The sequence below is a fragment of the Manacus candei genome, unplaced genomic scaffold (genome assembly GCF_025592945.1).
Source record: "Manacus candei isolate 608988 ecotype Guabito, Panama unplaced genomic scaffold, ASM2559294v1 h1tg000035l, whole genome shotgun sequence".
NCBI classification, from domain to species: Eukaryota; Metazoa; Chordata; class Aves; order Passeriformes; family Pipridae; genus Manacus; species Manacus candei.
In genome coordinates, this window is record NW_026138083.1 from 522,805 (window position 1) to 543,804 (window position 21,000).

General features: G+C 50.6%; 1 protein-coding gene across 4 annotated transcripts in view; it reads right to left on the reverse strand.

The window, feature by feature from the left end:
* Positions 1-21,000, reverse strand: part of RALGAPA2 (Ral GTPase activating protein catalytic subunit alpha 2) — a 97,050-nt gene that overhangs the window by 2,608 nt on the left and 73,442 nt on the right. For 2 of the 4 annotated variants that reach the window (XM_051792911.1, XM_051792910.1), the window contains one exon: positions 8,973-9,094. In XM_051792911.1, coding sequence (XP_051648871.1) covers positions 8,973-9,094 — 122 coding nt within the window. Of the gene's footprint in view, positions 1-1,771; positions 9,095-21,000 lie in introns of all 4 variants that reach the window. The other 2 variants (XM_051792912.1, XR_007905435.1) reach the window with 2 other exon arrangements.

Below are 21,000 nucleotides of genomic sequence, written 5' to 3' on the forward strand. Positions count from 1 at the left end.
TGCCACTCCCGCTGAACTCCGGGGGATGGTTGTGTTTGGCAGCACAGACCTATTTCCAGTTCAACACCTGGCTCCATTCTCTGCCTGTGCCTTTATTTGCTGTTAGTTCCTGTGCCTGGCCAGTCCAGGGCTCTTTAATCCTCCCCTCACCTTTCCTAGCCCGGGTGACTCCCAGACATGCACAAATCACCCCAAAGCCTGGGCAGGGCCTTGGCTGAGCTGCCCCTCAGGCACAGGTGAGCAGGGCAAGCCTTGCCCTCCTGGACAGGTAGGGATGAGCCCTGCCCCTGTCCCAGGACAAAGACCCACGGGGGCTCTGCTTCGTTTTCAACACGAGGGGTGACCTGTTCTGCTTCAGCAGCTCTGGGCTATTTGAGTGACTCAAAGCAGGAGTGCAACAGCAGCAGCCAAACCCAAAGTGTGAGCCCCCTCAGCCAGCCTACAGCCCCCGTCTGCATCTCAAAGACAGCCATTACTTACCAGATTGGTACTTCAACACAACTGACTGAGGGGAAATAGCACATTTTAAAAAGGTGGAAAATGTGACTTAGCCTGTAAAGGCATTTTCTGTGAAAAATTCGGAGCTGTCAGTTTTGGATTAAAAACAAAACCTGTGGTGCTGCTGGCTGGGGAGAAAAGTGTGGGGGAGGGAAGGGCTGCGAGGGAGGTGTCGTACTTGACATTCCTGCAGTGTGGTAGAATGGCAGATGGTCAAAATAGTGCTGTTTTCCCCAAATGGACGAGCTGAAACAACGCTCATGTGAGGGCTGAACAGTGGCTGATGCCTGTGACAAGGGGGCAGGTGGGGCTGTGGCCAGGCACACCTAGGCCAGGAGCACCCGCAGCACAACCGCCTTGGAGCCGGAGCATTCCGACAGTCCCAGCTTCCTTCTGGCACGTCCCGAGCTCTGCAGCCCACCTTGCAGCTCCGTGAAAGCGCCGTGATTGATGGGGAGGTGGCAGCTGCGCAGTGAACAAGTGACAACCGCCTGGAGAAAGGCTCCCATACCCAGTGTTCCCATTCCCCTCGTAGGCTGTCTGGCACAGGCTCTAATGACTTGGCCGCCTTGCCAGGGGAGCTGCGGAGTCGGAGAGGGGGCTCTGCGTGCTCGGCTGCGCCCACGGTCGGCGGTGGGTTGGGGTTGGGATGCTCCTGTGCTATGGAGGAGGGTGTTTGCTCCCTCACTGTTCTTTGTTTGGGAGTGTGCCTGGGCAATGTGAAATTACCAGCAGTGAAAACCAAACAGCAGCTTGTAAATACAAAATAGTAAATGATAAGGAAACCCACAAACATCAGTTTCTGACTCTCATGGACCAGTGGAGCCCTTAAAATTCAGAACTCATCCAAACAAGTGGAATTTACACAGAGGGAAGAAAGCTGCCTGGCAGCTGCTCCCTGCCTGTGGCACGGGTGAACATGGTGGCAGGGGCAGCCCCACACAGCTCTGTGGGCACTGGGGACAGTGGCCAGCGTGGCTCCTGGCTCAGTGCCCGTGGCTGTCCCATCCCTGGTCACACACACCACCAGGCCCTTCCCTCAGTGCCCGTGTCCCTGTGCCCAGCAGCAGCCGCCGGGGCAGCGGGGACCACGCGGGGCTCGGGGCGCGCAGAGCCAGAGCGGGCAGGGACAGCCAGAGACAGACCCGGAGGGCCCCAGAGCCACCACGGCCGCACACTGAGCAGAGGAGGAAGAGGAGGAGGAGGAGGAGAGCTGTTAGAGGTGAAGCACAGCGGCAGCAGCAGAGGGGCCTGCGGGAAGCGTCGCTCTTACCTGCGGCCATTAACGAGAGCGTTACACCCTCTAATCTAAAGGGAGAGAACACAAAACCGTGTCAGTGCAGGAGCAGCACACCCGGGACCCGCTGCGCCAACGGCAGCCTGGCACGGCACACGCTGGGCACCAGCAGAAGGGCAGCTCAGGAAGGAGAGTTCCCCTCAGCCCTCGGGGACCTGGAGAAACGGGGACCCACACACTTCCTTCTCGGGTCTGTGGATTGAAACAGTCAAGGGAGGGAATGCTGGCAAAAATGGGAATGAATAACCATTGCACTTCAGCTTTTGCCAAACGAGCTGCCATGGGATGGTGGGTGCAGCTGCCTCGGCTCCAACTCCAGCACCGTTGCTGGTCACACCATTTCAAACTGTGTAAGATTTGAGGCTTCACAGAGACCTAAACCACTGGGACACTGCAGGCAGGTTAAAACCCCAGGAAATGAGCAGTGTAGGGCCTCTTACAGGTGAGGCCTGGTGAGGGAGGCTTAAGATTTTAAAATAAGTTCTTTGCAGGAGGGGATTAGAAATAGAGTTAGGAATATAGATAAAAACACACTTTAAATGAAATTGGTTTGTGGGAAACTAGAGAGAAATGGCTTATTGCATCTCAAATCCACCAGAGAGAACAAACCTCATTTCTCATGCCCTGCCTTGCCAGGGTAGGTGCTCTAGGAATGACCTTTCAGCCATTTCTCTCCTCCTGAAGTAGCTGAACACCTCTGAAAGCAAGCGTGGGTCTCCATGACCTGTAAGGATCCCGAAGCCTTGTATTTGAGAAGACCCATGAAGTTGTCACATGGGCTGTGTGTGACTTGTTCCAGCCCCCCATTAACCTCTCAGCCAGGTCAGGGCTCTGGAAATCTTTGTTTTCCTTCCTAGTAAATGTGAAGGTCAGAAAATTCCAGAGAGAATCACTGTAGTAAATCTGCCCAGTGTTCCTGCTTCCCACTTCCAAGGACAGGCTCAAAGTACACTGTAAGCAGCATCCTGAGCCTGCGTGGAAGAAATCATCGATAACTGAAGCAGTGGCTGTGCTAATCAAACACATCCTGCAGTGCCTTGGAAAGCTCTAAGTGAAGCAGTAAGAGAATCTCAAACTACAGGTTAATCAGGGGCAGAATCACCCCTAAAATAGCATTCACACTTTCCAGGAAGGAGTGCCTGGCACTGTCACAGGCCCAGCCTTGACGGTTTGAGGGATTTGGAAATAAACCCTAAATGTACACATCGAAGTTCAATTAGTCAGGACTTGGAGCAGCCGCTAATTAGTTCTGCACGGGTTGGCCTCAACTTCAGCCAGGGGGAGCATGGGGTTTTGGGGGTGTCACAGGTGGGGCAGCCCAAGCCCCTGGCCCGCGGCCACAGGACAGCTCTGTTTCAGCTGTGCTCCAGCTCTGCTCTGGCTCTCCATGGCCACCGAGCCAGTGCCTCAGTGCAGAGGGAAAATGCGAAGGGGCCACATTGCCCGGAGCCTTCTCCGAGCTGACAGCTCGAGCAGCTGGAGCTGTCACCCGGCAGGAGAGATGGGCCTGTCAAGCTCATATTTTCTCCCATCCAGCACTGATTGCTTGGAGAAACCCTCTCTCTCTGCCTCCTCTCCTGGAGATCGTAGCTGGGGGAGCTCCCTCTGAGCCAATCAATTACATGGAAAAGGCAGGGGCCCAGGCTGAGAGCCCTAATGTGCCCCTTCCCTGCTGGAGATCCCGAGGGAACGCCAGGCTTGAGGGAGAAGCAGCCCCAGCACCTGCCCTGCCTCGGGGACAGGTCGGCACAGGGAAAATGACCCCTGTGCCCAGAGCAGGCAGCCACTGCTTTGCAGGGAGCTGCAAAGGAAGGATGCAACTTCCCTGGACCCTCCGGAGCCAGGCCTGTTCAGCCACAGGAGCTACGGGGGGACAGAGCTGCTGCCCCAACAATTCGTGGTAACTGTGACACTGCTCTGTTTAATGCCAGACCATTCCTGCCCCTCACAGGGACACTAAGGTGGCAGCTCTGTGGATGAGGGCAGGAAAGCCGCGGAGGGAACACTGGTAACAGAGAGCACAGGGGCAAGGAGCAGCTCCCGAATCTGCCCCTGAGGGCAGCCCAGCAGCGGCTGGGACAGAGGCTCCAGTCTTCTCAGGATGTGGAGCTACCTGGATTAAACAGAGAGGGAAAGCCAGACAGGTCCCTGCACCTCCTCCTGAATACTCACAGGGAAGGAGGAGAAGAGAAAGCCAAATCCTGCCTCCTGTGGTAACTCTTCTGGCTCCCCTGCTCCACCTCCCTCAGCTTTTCCTCTTTGTTCACTGCCTGGACAACCTCCACCATGGCAGCACCTGAGTTCCACCTCACCTGCTGAGCACAGGCTCTGTGCTAACGACTCAATTCCCAGTCCTTCCTCCCACATCAGAGTGACCTGTCCCAGACCAGGGAGGGCTAGGCACGGAGGATGGAGCCCACAGCTGCCCCTGGCAGACAGTGCCAGCGCTGCCTCCTCTCCTGGCGGCAGTAGCTGAGCCGTGGCTCCGAGCAGCCAGGGCAGTCGGGAATTTCCTGAGTCCCAGGTACTAGAAATAAATTGTTCCGTTTCAGGCAACACTGACACACGGATCAAATCTGACCTCGGCACATGCCGCACGTGCTGTGGTATCGTGGCACAGCTACTCGCTTTCAGATGTGTGGTTTTTTACTATTCCCCAAAACAGGCAGAAATATTATATATGCAGAACCTGGAGAGACTTTTATTCCACCTGTACACAGATCTGACAAAACACCCTACAAGGAAAACACCTTTTTTCAAGGAAAAAGATAAAAGCACAAAAACCCCAAAGAAGTAAAAAAACAAAACCAGAAAAACCACACCAAAGCAAAAGGAATCCTGGCTCATCGTTACAAAGGAGCATCAGTCTGGTTAATGCAATAGTTACTCTGGGTTTGGTTTTGTTTCTGTCAAAAATACATTTTAAATCTAGATGTCAAATTGAAATATTCCTTTCCCTTTAAAGTGGGAAAGATAAAGCTCAGCACTGACCAAAAAGTGGTTTAAAATAAACCAGATCTGGTTCCTTGTACTACAGGAACTTTATGCATGTAAAAGTCTGGAGACAAAAGAAAAGCATGTGTCACCTTTACAACAAAAAGCCTGCAAAATCTCAGTTTTATGTAAATCAGCAGGCAGGCTCCCGAGGCTTTAAAACCAGGGAATGCTGAAAACCTCTATAGTTCCTCAACTCAAGTGTTGCTCCTGGGCAATGCCATAATATTCATTAAAGAATCCATTTATCAACAGATACCACATGTCTGAGTTTTCCAGCACAGTTTTCCTGACACTCCACTGAAAAGGATGCTTTAAAAACATTAAGCTAGAACACAAGAATCCGGGATGCTTTGCCTGCCCATTCCACAATATCCATTAGCAACTAAAAAAGCCAAGATTTACACTATATCCTCCCTGATAACGTTGAGCATTGTGCTTTATTTTCCAAGTCATTAGCATGCACAAGAATGACCTCATGGTGAACAGATGCACTTGGATATGGCAGTGATTAGATCAGTCCTCTCAGCAGTCAAGTGTGCCCGTTCCCATTAACCCCTGGAGTGCCAACGGCAGCGCTGCAGCTCCGGGGCTCCCTTCAAACAGAAACCTGCCCTGCGAGCACAAACCCCTCGCACAGAATCCTCCCATGGTGGGCAAGCTATGATTAGGCAGTTACCCTGGAATACCTGGCCACTTCCACTTCCTAAGGGATAACACAACGCTTCTGGCTGCTGATCTTACACTAAAAAAACCCCAAGCCCAAGGCAGCCCTTTGAGCCACAGAGGCAAAGTTGGGGCACTGCTCTGTCTGTGTGTGCCCGCTTCAGCTTCACCATTTTTTTAAAGAACACACAAGTGTTTTGTTGAATAACTGTTTCTGGTTTTGGCTGAGGGAGCAAGAACAGCAGCTTAAAGCCCATCCTCTAAAAGGAGAGAAATCTGCAGAGGGAAAGGATGAGAATAATTCAATAGTGTTGGATTATGGAGGATTTCCTGGGCTGCCTCTCAGACCCAGCCTAATTAAAATACAGCATGTAATGCACCAGTTTAACAACAAAGGGCCGTATTCCCAGCTTTTGTTCCTAATCTGCACATCCCCTAAATGAGTTCAGGGATGGCCATTCTGCCTACCCGGCTGCTTTCAGCGCTGAAGATAGCCAGGGCTATCTGTGATCCTGCAGTAGCCAGGGCTATCTGTGAGCCGCGCAGGGAGTTTAAGGCTCCACGCCTGGAAACAGCAAAGGAGATCAACTGGATGATTTTCCTGCAGAAAATGCAGCACCTGCAAGACTGTTGGTGACAGGGAGACTAATCCAGGGCAGGAAACCCACATCTGACCTGAGTCTGGGGGATGCATCCCCCGGGGCAGCATCAGAAAATGCAAAAACATGCAGTTCAAATCATTAGATCATGGTTAGCAACACCCCAGTGATGTGTGTCAGCAAGAGCTACGTGTTCAATTCATTTAATGGTCCTGATTTCTTCTTATGACTACTGAGAACAAGCTTCATTTTAATAAAAAGCACACTTACTCCTTGACCTTTCTGCTGCACACGTGTATTCGCAGCGCTGACAGGACCACACCTGACTGGCATTAAGAATCAGATCAGATGAGAATTAATCTTAAATTTACCTGAGGAGTTTACACTCGGCAGGGTTAGCAGCACCAGCTGGCTTGTCACCTGTGCCAGCTCCATGAATCCCACAGAATCATCAAGGCTGGGAGAGATCTTCAAGACCATCAAATCCAGCTACCAACCCAGAACCACCATCATCACCCCTAAACCACGTCCCCAAGTGCCACATTCAGACACCTTCTGAACACCTTTAGAGGCAGTGACTCCAGCACCTTCCTGGGCAGCCTGTGCCAGTGCCTGACTACCTTCTCAGGGAAATTTTTTTTTTCATTTATTGCTCCCTGATTTCAGAATAGAAATTCCCTTTTTACATGGAGAAAAATGCCATCCATGTTCCTAAGCAGCACACAGGTGATTCCTGCAGGTGTTAGACAGGCGGGTCTATGCCTGGAGCAGGACTGCCTGCCTGTGGCACAGGCTGCGTGCTGGGAAACAGCTCCCGAGCTGCCAGGGCTGCATCCAGCCTCCCTTCCAACTGCCAGGGAGCATCTGATGGAAAACACATCCCGATGGCCATGGCTGACACTGCCCTTGCTCATCACTGACTAAATATGCAGGTGAATCAGTAGGTAACGTGAGGAGACTCTCTGAAGCAGAGATTCTGACACCAGAAGTCATGGCCAGCCTCCAGTTCATGAGCAAGAAATTAATTCTGAGGTTCAGAAGTCCAAAAACTGGGACCTGACTGGGGCAGGTTTTACAATTAAAAGCAATTAAAATAATGAAATTATAAACCCACATCCAGGCTACTCATGATTTAACAGTGTTCTGAAAACCTCAGCTACTGGGAGGAACAGTAGCTTTAAAACACTTTAACCAGGTCTGGCACACACAGCATATCCCAGCCTTCAGAGAGTGGCACTGCCGAGGGATCTGCCCCGTCAGACCACATTTGTACACAACCAGAGCACTGTGTGCTCTAAAAAACATGAAAATGAGACACAATTATGCACAGAGCAAAACATTTAAAATAGATCAATATATCTACGTTTCTATTTGCTGATATGTCAACAGATAAACGATTCAAGTGCTAACAACCAACCCTGGGCACGCGCTGCGCTCCTATTGAAACGGGCCATTTTTTTGTCTCAGACTTTTGGCAGAGTGTATAAAAGAATTTAATGCACAGCTGTTCTACTTTTTAATGTAGGAAACATTAATCAAAGCTTTAAGTTATAAGCTTTCCTAGCGTTGTTTAGTATTCCAGTTCAGCAGAGATCAATAGATCCATCCCGTGTTCCCTGACGCCTCTCCAGGACGCAGAGGCGCGATTATGTAAATGGCCCCGGCTCCCTCCCCTCCTGCCAGCGCTTATCTCCAAAGCCTTCTGCCTGCTGCTCCTGGCCACCACTGCCCGGCCCGCACAGCCCTCTTATCTCCTCACAAAGCTCCGAGCGCGCCAGGACCGGAGCCAGGAACGCTAGACAATGCTGCACGGCTGGTTTTATTCCTAAGTGATTTATTCTAGCAAATTTAATTTCTTCCTTCAATGTTTCGTTTAGATGGAAGATATCTGCTAACAAGTCGGGCTAAAGAGAAATAGAGCAGATGTCCTGCAACGTTTGTACAAGTTGGAAATAATCTATTCAGCAATCCAAAAGAGAAGCAGGGGATGATTAGAAAGTGCCTGTGTCACCCTATGAGTGTCAACAATGGATTAAGGAATCTTTGTTAGAGAGTCCAGCACACAGTGACGAGATACTTTCTGGAGGCTGGAAAAAACACATCTTGAGGGCACTAGAAATCTGCATTTCAGAGCAAAAGATCCCTTTCAGAAGAGGTTCACTTAAACTCAATGAACCAGTCAGGCAGCGATTCCTAGCTCACTGACCACACACTAACCTAAATCTCCACAGGGCACACGAGGAATAAATGCCCGGAGTTTGGCACTGTGCTGTCACCTCTCAGGAGGGCTGATGAATGATGAGCACTGATGTGTGTGTATACACCCCCCCACACACACACACATATATCCACACATCCATTAAAGCCCCCAAAGAGGCTCCAGGCCAGGTGCTGGAGGGCAGCCTGCAGTGTGCTTGTCTGCATTGAAGGGACGCGCCCGCATCCCGCCCGCCGCTGTGATTCCCTAACAGCACCCCGTTCCTGCGTTTCTTGTGCATTAATCCCTGACCCTGGTAGCTCAGCAGCATAATCCCCATTTAGCATTAGCAGCAGCTTCCCCTGCGAGGAACTATTTTTGATAAGTGAGCCCCAATTCAGACCTCGCTTTTGAACAACATATTCCCAGCTCAGCAAGAACCCGGAGTCCTGAATGAGCTGGAGCCCATCACTGCAAGAAAGTTCATTAACCTCGCCGGAGTCGGGGGTTAACAGGATAGCTGAAGAAAGGAGCAGACTGAATAGCTCTGATGCAAAACAAATTAAAATGAATGTCATCATTCCTTTTGATATTCATTAGTTGATTCAGGGGAAGAATGGTCTTCTTAAATTTGCAAGCATTTATCTACAAAAAACAGGTGTACATCTGCTGCTCAAGTGCTTCTTGGGGCTACAGAGAAGAATAACGTGCAGAGACTCACCAGTTCCACCGAGGGAGTAGCTGGGAGAGGGAGAAAAGACCTGAGCGGCAAAATCCTCAAACGTCATCACCTCTTTGTGGTTCTGGATGATGGCTTCGAGGTACAGAGCTCTCTCCTCGTAGCTGCGGTGGCCCCGTTAAGGAAACGTGTGTGCAGAGCTGAAGGCTGTCCCACGGCGTCCCTGAGCACCAGCCCCTCAGCCCCACATCCACGCTGACCAGGCTGCAATGGGTAGGGAACGGGGGGACCAGAACTGCCCAGCAGTTCTGAACAGGAGCAGTGAGGAGAGGACACCCTTCAGGGCTGGAAATTCAGGGTAACACCTCTGAGCTTCATGACTCAGAAACAGCGACTCGGGAGCTGCCGAGGGCAGGAGCAAACCCCCAGACCGCAGCTTTCCAAACCAGAGCCCACCGTCACAGACGGGCTGTGGCACTATGGGAAGCCCTGGCACACAATATTCCTGTTCCAGTGACTAGAAAAGTGACTAGATTGGAGAAACAAGCTATGGGACAGAGGGGATCAACCCCCCCACATTCATTTGATCACTGGACTTCTCAAAAGAAATCAACCACAATAAACACAATTCTGAAAGCATGACAGTTGTATTTAGGGCAGGTGCTGGAAGGTGCAACCCTATGTATCCCAAAGAAACGATGGACACTGGACAAACCCAGCCCACAACTTGCATGCATTATGGCCTGCATAATGCAGACAACAAAGCGAGCTAACATGGAGACTATTGCCTTTTAATTAAAACTCGGCAACCTGGAACACACAGCATTCAAATGTGTAATCAAAAACCAGTCACCAATAAAACTTACAAGCGTAACAAGCTGAAGCAACTTTCCAGCTGTCTTAATAGGACCCCTGCTTGCAGCAGCCTTTCACAGCGGAGAAAGCAAATCTTCCCCTTTTGTGTGCAGCTTCTGTCTGCTCAGAAGGTGAATCATACACTTCCAATAACAGGATAACGCTTGGGACAAATCTACAATGGGCTGGAGAGCCTCACGTATGACTTTATGAATTAGGGCTCGCAGGAGCCAGGGTGACATCTCATTCTCCGTTTCCTCAGCGAAAACAAAAGTTTTCAGTGCCTCATTGTGCTTCTGTTACGGGGAAATGCACTCGAGCTCCACAAGGCTGTTCAGTGGGAGCAAAGGCCAAGCTGAATTTAGAAATTAGGAGCAGGAGAATAACACCAGTGACAACAGAATGCAGGTGAGGGTATTTAGAATTGAAAAGCATTACTAATTAATATTGAAGTGCCATTTGTAACTTGCAGTACATTAACAAAACCACTCTGAAACAGTATTAAAAAAAAAATCAGAGTAAAGCAGTGCTTAGAGCCAGGAGACGATGGTCTAGCGTCGACCTTGAGGGGAATAAGCAAAGCACGTCTTCATTGCATGCAAGTTCCTGCAGGCGTGGTGGCAACAAAAGAAAGAGAAAGAAAAGAAGAATTTTGCTTTTAACGCTTGCAGAGGACGATTGATATGTGATAAATCTTCTTACAAACTTCCCGTGGAAGCCTGGAGAAAGAAAATCAATAGCCAGCATTTCAGCGTTTGCACCTGCTGACAGCGTTATTTGCTCAGTTTTCCTCCCTTCCCCGAAGCCCGGGAGAACACATTCCTGACAGCGCCAGCGCCAGCCCGCGGCGTGCGGGGCTGCCTCCCCATTATGGGCTGAACTCCTGATGACTCTTGTTAATGAATAGGCTGCCAAACTTCCTCGGAGAGGAGGCACACGCCTGGGCCCTATTCTAAAGGGACTGACGGATGCCATTCACTTCTCATTATGGAGATGCTGATTCCTCGGCGCTCGGCTGTTGCCAGGGCCGTGCGGAGCGGGCCGGGCGAGCGCCGGCCGGGAACAGCGGGACGCGGGGGCTGCGCGGCCGTCTGGCCCACAGCCCCTCCGACACGGAGCTGGCACGTGCTGGCGCAGCGGGAGCAGACCCAGGCGTGACAAATTGCTGAAAGGGCTCGGCGACACCGGGGGCTGACGACCACCTGAGCCTGCGGGCCGGCCGGCAGCTCTCGATTCACGGCCGGGGCTGCGCGTGGGCCGCTGCAAACCAGGCGGGGGGACGGCAAAGGCTTTTCATGCTCTGCCTGATAAAGCCCTGCTGGGTAATGAACGGCCGCGCACATCGCGCACATCAGCACACGCGGCCACCGCGGGCACACCGCAGGCTGTGCCGCCTCGGTAAGTGCTACACGGAAAAACACAGCGAGGACACGCCGACCGGGTTTGCTCTGCACCCTGAAAATGCCTATTGATGAGCTGGACGGTGCCCCTCGTCACACAAAAGACTGGGAAAAACCCCTGGGCTAAACAGCTGGGCAGCTCCAGGAGAGGCAGCTGAGGAACAACACACTGTGTGCCATGCTGATGCCAAGGTCCGGAAAGCCCTGCAGATCCACAGCGGCTCTGGAGGCGCGCGAAGAAGATCCCAATTCAGCGCCCCCCTTGCAGATTAAAAAGCCAAAAGCAGGGGGTCCTGGGGAGGCCGAGTGCTGCACACACTAGCTCCACTCCCCAGCCCTGCCTCGGCTCTGTGCTCCCTGTGTCCCTGCCCGGCTCCCTGGAGCAGGAGGCAGCACAGCAGCTCCCACCATGTGGGCAGTGAGCAGGATGCCCGTGCTCATTTTTACTTACAGCTTAATCAAAAAAGAATTGAGTGACTGCAGGAAAACTCCCTGCCATCTCTGTTTCAGTACATTCACAGACTGGGGAGAAAAGCTGGGATTCACTAAAATAAAAAGCCAACTAAAATTTTACTGAAGTTTAAGAATGTACATGAACGAGCTGTAAAGAACCCCCTGAAAAACACCTCCATCGTGTTAAAAAAAGCCTCAAGAAGTTTCCTGTTTGTCCCTCTGCAGGAACGTGTCCATCCCAATAACCCCTGGAGCCATACTTCTGTCAGAGCTGCACCACATAAACGTGCTGTGCCTCCAGCCTACGAGCTGGCCCCAAAATGTCCCTGACTTACACACCTTACAACTGACTCTTCCTAACCTGGACTTTGTGTCCTGGCTCCTGCGAGCTTTGGGCAGGTGCCCTGAACACTAAGCTGCATTTAGATGGAGTGCCACACAAACTGCTGGTTTAAAAATGCAACCCATGGACCTGCAAACCCCCATCCCAGCTCAGGGCAGTGCTCTGGGCTGAGCAGGACCATGAGGGAGGCCCAAGTGCAGCTTTCCTAGAGAAGCCTCAGGGCTCGAGGGCTGCAGGGACACAAATCCGCTGCTGGGGCTGCAGAGGATGGGCTGTGATCTTGAACCCTACCCTGGCGAAAAGCTGGACAGCTGGCAGCCCTGATTAACTAAGCCCCCAGTTATCTGGAGGTTTGGAGCGTCCCCTGAGATCTTCAGATAAATGGAGTCATACCAGCCCCTTGAAGGAGCTGATCAAAAGCTCCTTTTTTAATATGTACGGCAATTTGACCCACCCCTCCACGGCTGCATTATTTTACATTTTGCTTCTGCCAAGGCGAAACTCCAGGGCAAAATGTTTAAAACAGGCACAAACAAGGTTTTTTCATTTCATATGAAATAATAACATTGAGAGCTATGACAAGGTGTGACTTATTGATCATGAACATATAAAACTGTGGAGAGCAGGAATTTACCTCCTATTTGAATACAGCAGTGAAATCTCATCATTTGAATATTATGAGCTTTTAGAAGTATTTTATCAGTATATCAATTATTTTAACATTTCAACCACGCAATGAAAGCTGTTTGGAAAAAAACTCCAACACATTAAAATGTGAACATTACCTATTTTCAATAAACCACAACACCTCATTGCAGCAGCAGGATGACCTGCAAAGTTCTGTGGTGAAACACACAGGACCTTCCAGATGGAGAATGCAAAAGGAGGCAAAAGGCAGAAATTTGTAAATTCACTGGAGAGGCAGGTACCAGCCAGCACTCGGCTCTCACCTACCAGCACCACTCCTACACATTTAACCTCCACAGCACAGAGCCAGTTTCAGACACACGGTTTAAATCGTAAAGACTTTGAAAACCCTTCAAAGTCCTTGTCATCTGGGTCCTGCAGGTGACCTGAACCATCCTGGGGTCAGGATTTGGCCAACGTTTCCTTCTCTGCACACACAGGACATTAAACCACAACTAACTGCCTGTTTACAAACAGGGAATAGAGAAAGTGATTATTTGTCAATAGCAGATCCTGAAAATGTAGAACTTTTACTTATGAACCATAACTCTGTGCTGACCTCAAGCAAAACTCTCAGGGCCCCATCCCTGCCGATGGCAATGGCCAGCAAGTCCTTCTCCATTTTTATCTTATTTGAAAATTAAAACATTTTGGCAGCATTCATATACTCTCACCAACATACAGAAACAACAGTGCATTCTGCTGATGCAGAAATAAAAGACAAAAGTGTTTGTGGGCTTGTGGACAGGCAAGGGGAGAACTGACTGGCTGCTCTCCACGGCCCGTGGTTCATGCCAACGCCACAGGGCACCAGTCCCAGGACTGGCACCCACTCGCTGGGGTGCACAGAGAGCACACGCTCCAACGCCTGTTCCTCCGGCTCCTGAGGGACTGCTGAGGCTGTTAATGCGGACTGCTGGCATGGACCTACTGCAACTCCCATCTGTGATGTGCATCCCACCCGGAGAAGGGCTTTCAGGGCATCTGGCCAGTGGAGAAGCTGAAAGTATAGAGGTAGACAGCTCTTTCCAGCCCATCAGACATCAAGGCTGTCTACATGTCCACGTGCCAAATCCTTCTTCCATCCAACTAGAGAGACTTGCAGAAAATCTTTGAACTTACTGTTCAGTGCAAGAAACACCTATTTCAGTTTCCTCCTGACTTGTATCACAGGGACCAAAGATGGTTCCACAAAAAGGGGTTTGCTGCTGACACTGTGACAGCAGTGCGGAAAACAAACGAGAACATAAATGTTTGGGACTTACCAAAGCAGAATAAAGCCGGGACCATAAAACTGAGGTTAACAGAGATGTGTTGGCAGATGACCTTTCTGCACCTAATTGTCCTCCCCAGCTCTGCACAGGATGGAGTTACTGTGCTTTTAAAATGTGGTGCTAGGCAACTTCAGTGCGAAACTCAATCTGCTTGATTGGGCTCACCATCGTTTACGGTCTAGTGACCGTCACTGCCGCATGAATTTCACTGAGAACTTTTGGGGGAATTTTAGTAACATATATCCTTCATTGAACAGGTGCAATTAAATTTTACCTGTCAGCAACCGCAGACTTATGTACTTTTTATAAACCAAGGCATCTGAGATGCAAACTTTGCAGTGATGCATATCTTAAAAGGGCCCATGTAACATGTGAGACACGCGTGAGCCGAGGCTGTGCCACCGGCGGGTCTGTGGGCGCCGGGCCCCCTCTGCAGCCCCTGCTATGGCCATCTGTCCGTGCTGCAGCCGGCGGAGCCAGGGCTCCACGCGCTCCCTCAGCCAGGGCTGCTGTTCCTCCTCCTTATCCAAAACAGGCAGATGATCCTCTCCTGCCAAAACCAAGAGCTCATCCTCTCCATGGCATAATTTTCTGCTGTTCTGCCACCTCTCCAAGCAGAATCACACAGACAGGCAGCCCTCTGTGCTGGGGGGCTTGAGGGGGATGGCTGGAGCCCAGGACACTCTGGTGTGCAAGAGACACAGCTCTCCCTGAAAACGACAGGTACGGGTTCCTTGTTTGTGCCGCAGCACTGTGCCTGGAGCTCTGCCACCTCCCTCCCCGCAGCAGGGCCTGGGTCTCTGCACAGCATTACAAAAGAACCACAGTGCTGACTGATGGAGATGGGCTGCAGATCCCACAAAGCACACGGCGCAGCGCGCTGGTCCCCTCGCAGACGGTCGCCATTAATTGCTTTAAAGAGGAAAGTGCGACACAACAACATCAGAAACACGTTTCACACGGTTTCAAAGCATCTCTGTGGAAATCAAGCAGTGTAAGAGCAAAGCCATACTGAAGGTGCCCTGAGGCAAAAGGCTCCAGCTCATGCTGTCTGTGTGGAGCCCCGCACCGGCGCTGGCTCTTGGCTCCCGACGCCGTTCGGCAGCACGTGGCCCAAGGTGTGCTGAGAGCACCCGTCTGGCAGAAGCACTCGCCTGCCGCTCTGGGATATCAAGAATATGTGGCACATTAGTCATGCCAAGTGCTTCAGGGGAGAGTTTTGCATTTATTATGAATAAGGCAGAAAACAAGCTTTCATCTTAATTTCCTCGCGCTCCTGCTGGCGGGAAGCCCCCGGGAGCAGACACACGTACCGTTACAGAGCAACTGTTCCGCAGCAGGGGCGAGGGGACAGCGTCACCTCCCTGCTCCCACACAGCTCTGTACCCTAATGGCACTCGGGCTGAGCCCTGCCCAGAGCTTCCTTACTGTACCACTGAGTACCTGCCATGCTCTCCTCCCAGGCAGTCCTGTTTGTACAGAGAATAAAAAAGCTGGAACTGCCCCTCCTGCCCTTTATTAACTTTGTTCTTGTTCAGCGTGTTCCTCGTGCACTGCAGTGGTGACAAACAGCCACACACAGTTGTGCCTAAAACATGGCACCGTACGTTTTGCATGGCACAACTCTGCCCATCCAAGGTCCAATCAGCCACTGCACTCCGTGCTTATCACTGCACTGATAAGGCTTTGATGAAAATATTTCAACTGATTACCATGATGACATAATAGCCTGTTACCAGTTAGAGCAGCAGGAGCCCTGACTGCTAACTCCACGGGGCACATAAAGATCTAACCACTGAGAAGCTACTTCCGAAACAGTTCTGTACTGCAAGAGCTGTTGTGCCATCAGTGGCACAAGTTTTCGGCCAGCAAATCAGCAGGGCATGATTCCCCCCATATATGTTTCCTCTAGAAGTATCCATGCAGTTCCCTACTCAGTCTTGAGATAAAAGGACAGGAGTTGCCCAGGTCTAATTGAAAGTCACCTTCCCAGTGCCCCACAGCAGAGAGATGAGATACAGAGAGATACTGAGGAGGAGGTCCTCTGTTCCGAGGGCACTGGGGTGAGTTATCCTCCCTCTGTCTCCTCCAGCAAAGTACTTTTTCACCCAGGGAAATAACCTGGAGACAGAAAAACTGCAGATGAGTGGGAGAGGCGCAGAGAGCAGAGGGTTGAGAAGATGTGCTGCAGGCAGGGATGGCCCTTCCCAAGACCCTCATGAGGAGCAGAGCCTGGGCACATCCTGCCTTTGCCTGTGAAAGGGAGTTGCTGTCCTGCAGGGCCCTGGCTGTCCAGGGCTCACAGGAGAGACAAATCCCTGGGTCCCATTTGCAGGGATCATTCCAACACTGTGCTGTCCCGTGTTATCAGTGTCTGTACAGCTGCTGAGCTCGTGTTCTGCAATTATCTGCCTTGTTCACAAACGGGGTGAGCATCAGGGGATAAATAACTGTAGGAAAGGTCATGTGTTACCGAGCAATGCTTCCCTTGCTTTGTCCCAGTCTTAATTTTATTCAAACACTCACAAAATGCACCTATTCCAGTAATTCCACTAATGAGCTGTTACTTCTGGACATCTTAGAAAAAGGGCAAAGGTAGCAAGGTTCAATTATTTGTCATTTCCTTATGCCTGCCAGTTCCTTGAAATAGGCTGCTTGTACACCCAGGGATAATGTACTGTCCTTGGGTTACTGTCGTTAACACATACCAGCAATTTTACTTTTATTCTCTTTTGTTCCAGCCTGTGTGTTACAAGGAAGGGGCTTCTTTTGAAAGCTTGAGCATTTTTCCATCAAAACTGTATTCTAGCAAGTTTCTGTTTGTGAGCAGCAGCAGAGGGATTTTCAGCATCATTAAATGCCACCCTCAGCACCCTTCGGGAGGGAGAGTGAAATTACTGACAGCCTTTACCAGGCATACCTGGAAAAGTTTTGAAAACCTGGACCCTGCACTAGCAGCAGTGAAGACCATACAGAGCCGGGTGCAGGACTGAGAATCGATGCCCCTCCTCAGCACAGTCACTCCCAAGGCACTGCACAGGGGCCTTTCATGGAGAGAGATGCTGTGCTGCACTGACAGCCTCCCAAAAACTCTGTGGAGAAACAGCCAGGCCTGCTTGCACAGGGCAGTTGGTGCTTGTAATTCTCATTCTTCAGAGAAAAGAGTGATTGAGTGGCTGAACCCTTGTTAACTCACTCACTTTTGCAGCATGTGTTTACCCCTCTCAGTACAGTCAATGTTCCTACACTTATCGCCAACCCATTTCCCCAACACATGGACATTCACCTAAAGTCAGAACTGTCACCAAAAAAATTCCCATGCCACCCGAGCTCTGCTCCTCAGCCCAGTGCTACACAGGGCACCTTGAGACCAGGAACAGGGCGAGCTCCAGCACAGCAGCATCCAGGCGGATGCTCAGCTGGGAGTCTCCCAGGATAATGGTCTACTCCAAACCTTTCAGAAATTGAAGGTGCCAGCCTACGTAATTCTCAGCTTCGAAAATTAAACACCCAGGGGCAGGGAGAGGTCACGACATATTCATAATTCAATGGAGAACGACAGAACGGGTCATGACAACGCTGCCTCAAAAATCTGTGCTGAACAGGGCAGAGTCACCCTTAGGTGCACATCTGCACCCAGGACTTTTGGGGTGGCAGCTGCAGACTCACAAACCAGCTCACATTTTGGTCACTACAGACACGCTGGGAAAAGCCCCTGTTCTCAGTTTCTAAGCGCGATGCTACAAGTGCTGTTTAAGTGGGGCACAGATGCCAAGGAGGAGTCAGGAGACTGTTGTCATCCACACAAACACGGACAAAAGGAACTGCCTTTCCTGATTTTAAACAAAATCAAAGAAAAATTGTAATTTGGTTAGTTTTGAATCGATCTCTGCCCACAACGAGCAGCAAGGTGTCTGCTGAACCGACTTACACACGCTGTTAGAGGAAGGAGTAAAAGAACTGTGGGAGGTAAGAAATGCTCTCCTCCACCACTTACAGAACATCACACTCGTGTACTGCTCACACAAAGAGGTTTGCATTTCTTGATATTCAACAATGATGCTTCCAGGTCTTCAAAATTAAATGTTTTCCCTGGAAAGCTTAATTGCTCTGAAACTACAATTTTTACAAAGTTTATAATCTCTGAAGCAGTTTTAAGTGTTTACAAATATTGACTGGCTGCATGGAACTGCACATGGACACAGGAATTCCTGGAATTATATGGAATATAAATGCACATGCTGAATGGATTTGTTCCCCCCAAAAAAGAGCTCAATTCATTTAGTTCTAACCCAATCACAGCCAGTGACACCTCAGAAAGGGGCACCTCTGTGCTTTGGGTATAACCGATGGACTTCTTCAAACTCTCACTCTCCAGTTAACAGAAAAATCATATTTTTTCACCTACTAAATGTTATCAAACCTTCCCTGTCAGTTTGATAAGAGTACGATGATCTGGCAGCTACAAGCAGAACAAAACATGAAATAATTTTGCCCCTTCTTGTTTATGACAGATATTTTCATTATTTCTGGGTCTAACACTAAATGGCTCAGTTTCAGGTCTATTATACTTGGTAATTTACAATTATGACAATCAAGGACAGGTAACTGGGGCTTATTATCACATCCATTATGAATGACACTGTTTGCAAGATGCTTAACACTAAATGTACTTGTTGCTGTAGCAAGACAGGCTAGGAAGAACAAATCAGAAAAAGCCCAGCAAGATATCAGCAGGGAAGTCCCAGCTTTAAATTAAAATCAAAATAAAGAGGAAGGTGTTTTAAAATTTTTATCTGACATATTCGTAACCGCTGAGAATATTCCAAAGCAGGGACTCAGCATGGGGCTCTGGGTGACAGACACCACACATGGACTAAGAGCTCCCCAGGTCTGACTGAGCCCTGGAGGCAGCGGGAGCTTGGCAGGGGCTCCATTTCCACCGCCCCTTTCCGTGCCCTACCGGATTCCCTGGTGCTATCCCTGCCTGGGTGCCCATGAGCCAGCACAGCACAGCACAACAACACCTGGCACTGCTCGCCCGGCCCTGCCGGCAGCTGACGGGAGCTCCCTGCCAGGTGGCTGCGCTTCAATTACACTGGCTCGGCATTGTAGGGTTAACAAGGATCCAGGGGAAATCTTTTATTCATATAACACAGAATGCCTTTTGTTGATCTCTGAATAATGTTGCTTAAAATCCATTAAATGAGAATGCTCTGTGCAGCGGGCAGCCTGCACAGGTACAGCGGCGCACCCACCGGCCGGGCCGCGGCCGCGCCGGGACGGTCTGAGCCCCAGCAGCAGATGATTAAGTCAGCATTTAAAATAACATTTTTTTTCCCTGGAAGTGACCTCCCAGTAGGGGAACCAGATTCCATTTTCCTGGCACAGCTCAGTCAGTGCCCATGATGTGATGGTGCCCTGTTTCCCCAAAGGAGTAAATTAAAATTCTGGTGCATGTTTATGAAATCTGGGTTTTTTAACTTATCAACTGGGGGGGGGCAAAACTAAAAATGTGACTCCTTCACAAAAAGGCAAGTTAATGCAATGATTCCAGTACTGTTCTAAATGTTCTGCTGTTTCTGAAAATATTTCCCCATAGGCTTCAAGTAACTCAAGGTGGTCATGGAGTCTTATCACCACATTTAATTATAAGGCAAAAGGGGAGTTCCTGCCTGAGCTGTACGATACACTATTAAACAACTGAGTTGTAAATCTGAGCACAGGAGAAATGATGGTGGAGATGGAGAGAGCACGAGGGAGGATGCTCAGCTGGCTGCACCCCCGAGCTGACAGCCAGCTCTAACACCCAGGACCAGCCAGGTTCAAGCCAGCTTAAAAAGGAGTGAGAATGAGACCCAATCACATACCAGGCTATTGCATACAGGTAATAATGCAAGGAACGGGACCAGAAGTGCTGAAAATGCCCCAAGATAGCACAAAAGGAAAACTCCTGCCCATAGGAAGAAATGTCATAGAAATAACGTGAAGGGCTTTGACAAACCACTAAGGTGATTCCAAAGAACAGGTGAGGTGCCACTGGAGTCCTTTCCAGCTCAGGACATTTGGTCTATGTTTGCAGGTTAAAAGCCACTGAAGTGCTCTGCAGGAGCAGAGACAGGCTGGGGCTGGGCCCTGCAAGCTGCACGTCACGGGGCAGGAGGTGCAATGACCTGTGCCTGTGGTGAGACCCCCCAGGTGTGCTCAGAGGATTGGGGTCACACAGATACACTGGTGAAGAGTGCCAGGGAGCAGTTCTGCTGTGCCAGCCAGGGGGCACAGCAAAGGCTCTGCACTGCTGCCCATCACCCAGGTGTGCGGGTTATGGAGCACACGCCTCCACCGCCAGGAGATCACCTCGTTCAAACGGACAATTAATCTGATTTGAGAAGGCAAACGAGTGAGCCGGTGCTGCTGCAGAGACAGCTGTGATGGGGGTGGAAATCACGCAGCAGAGCCACCCACCCCTGCGAGCCAGAGCAGGCAGGAGAGGTGGATGGCAACTGGTGACAACTGTGCCGCTCCGGTCCCTTTCTCCAAGGCTATCAAAAACCTGCCTGGGAGCCCCCAGCGACAGCCCAGCGCCACTCTGCTCTGCACAGCCCTTTCCATCTGCTTCCTGCCAGGCCCTTCTGACACATCTCATTCTCCAGCCAGCACAGAGACGCTCCTTTGTCACAGTGACCACAAATCACCGCACGGGCCGACCCTTCCCCGGCACGTGCCTCGCAGCACCGGCTCTACAGATCACAGAAGGGACCCTAACGAGGCGTGTGTGCCACGAGCTCAGTCCCTGGGGCCTGGGGGTCCGGCTGCTCAGGGCACATGGCCGGTGCCCAGGTGGCACAGCCGCCTCACAGACCCTCCCTGAGCACAGACCCGGGAAGCTGCCGCCTTGTTCTCGGGTCCTGCTGAAACACATCCTTTCCTTATTGTTCACACTGCTGCTTTAAGCTAAACTTCTGAAGTTCTTTGACACCTTTAACTGCTGAGTCATTTCAGATACGCATGGAGATGATGGGGATCCCAAAGAGAAAGGGGGGCAGCAGAAGATGAAT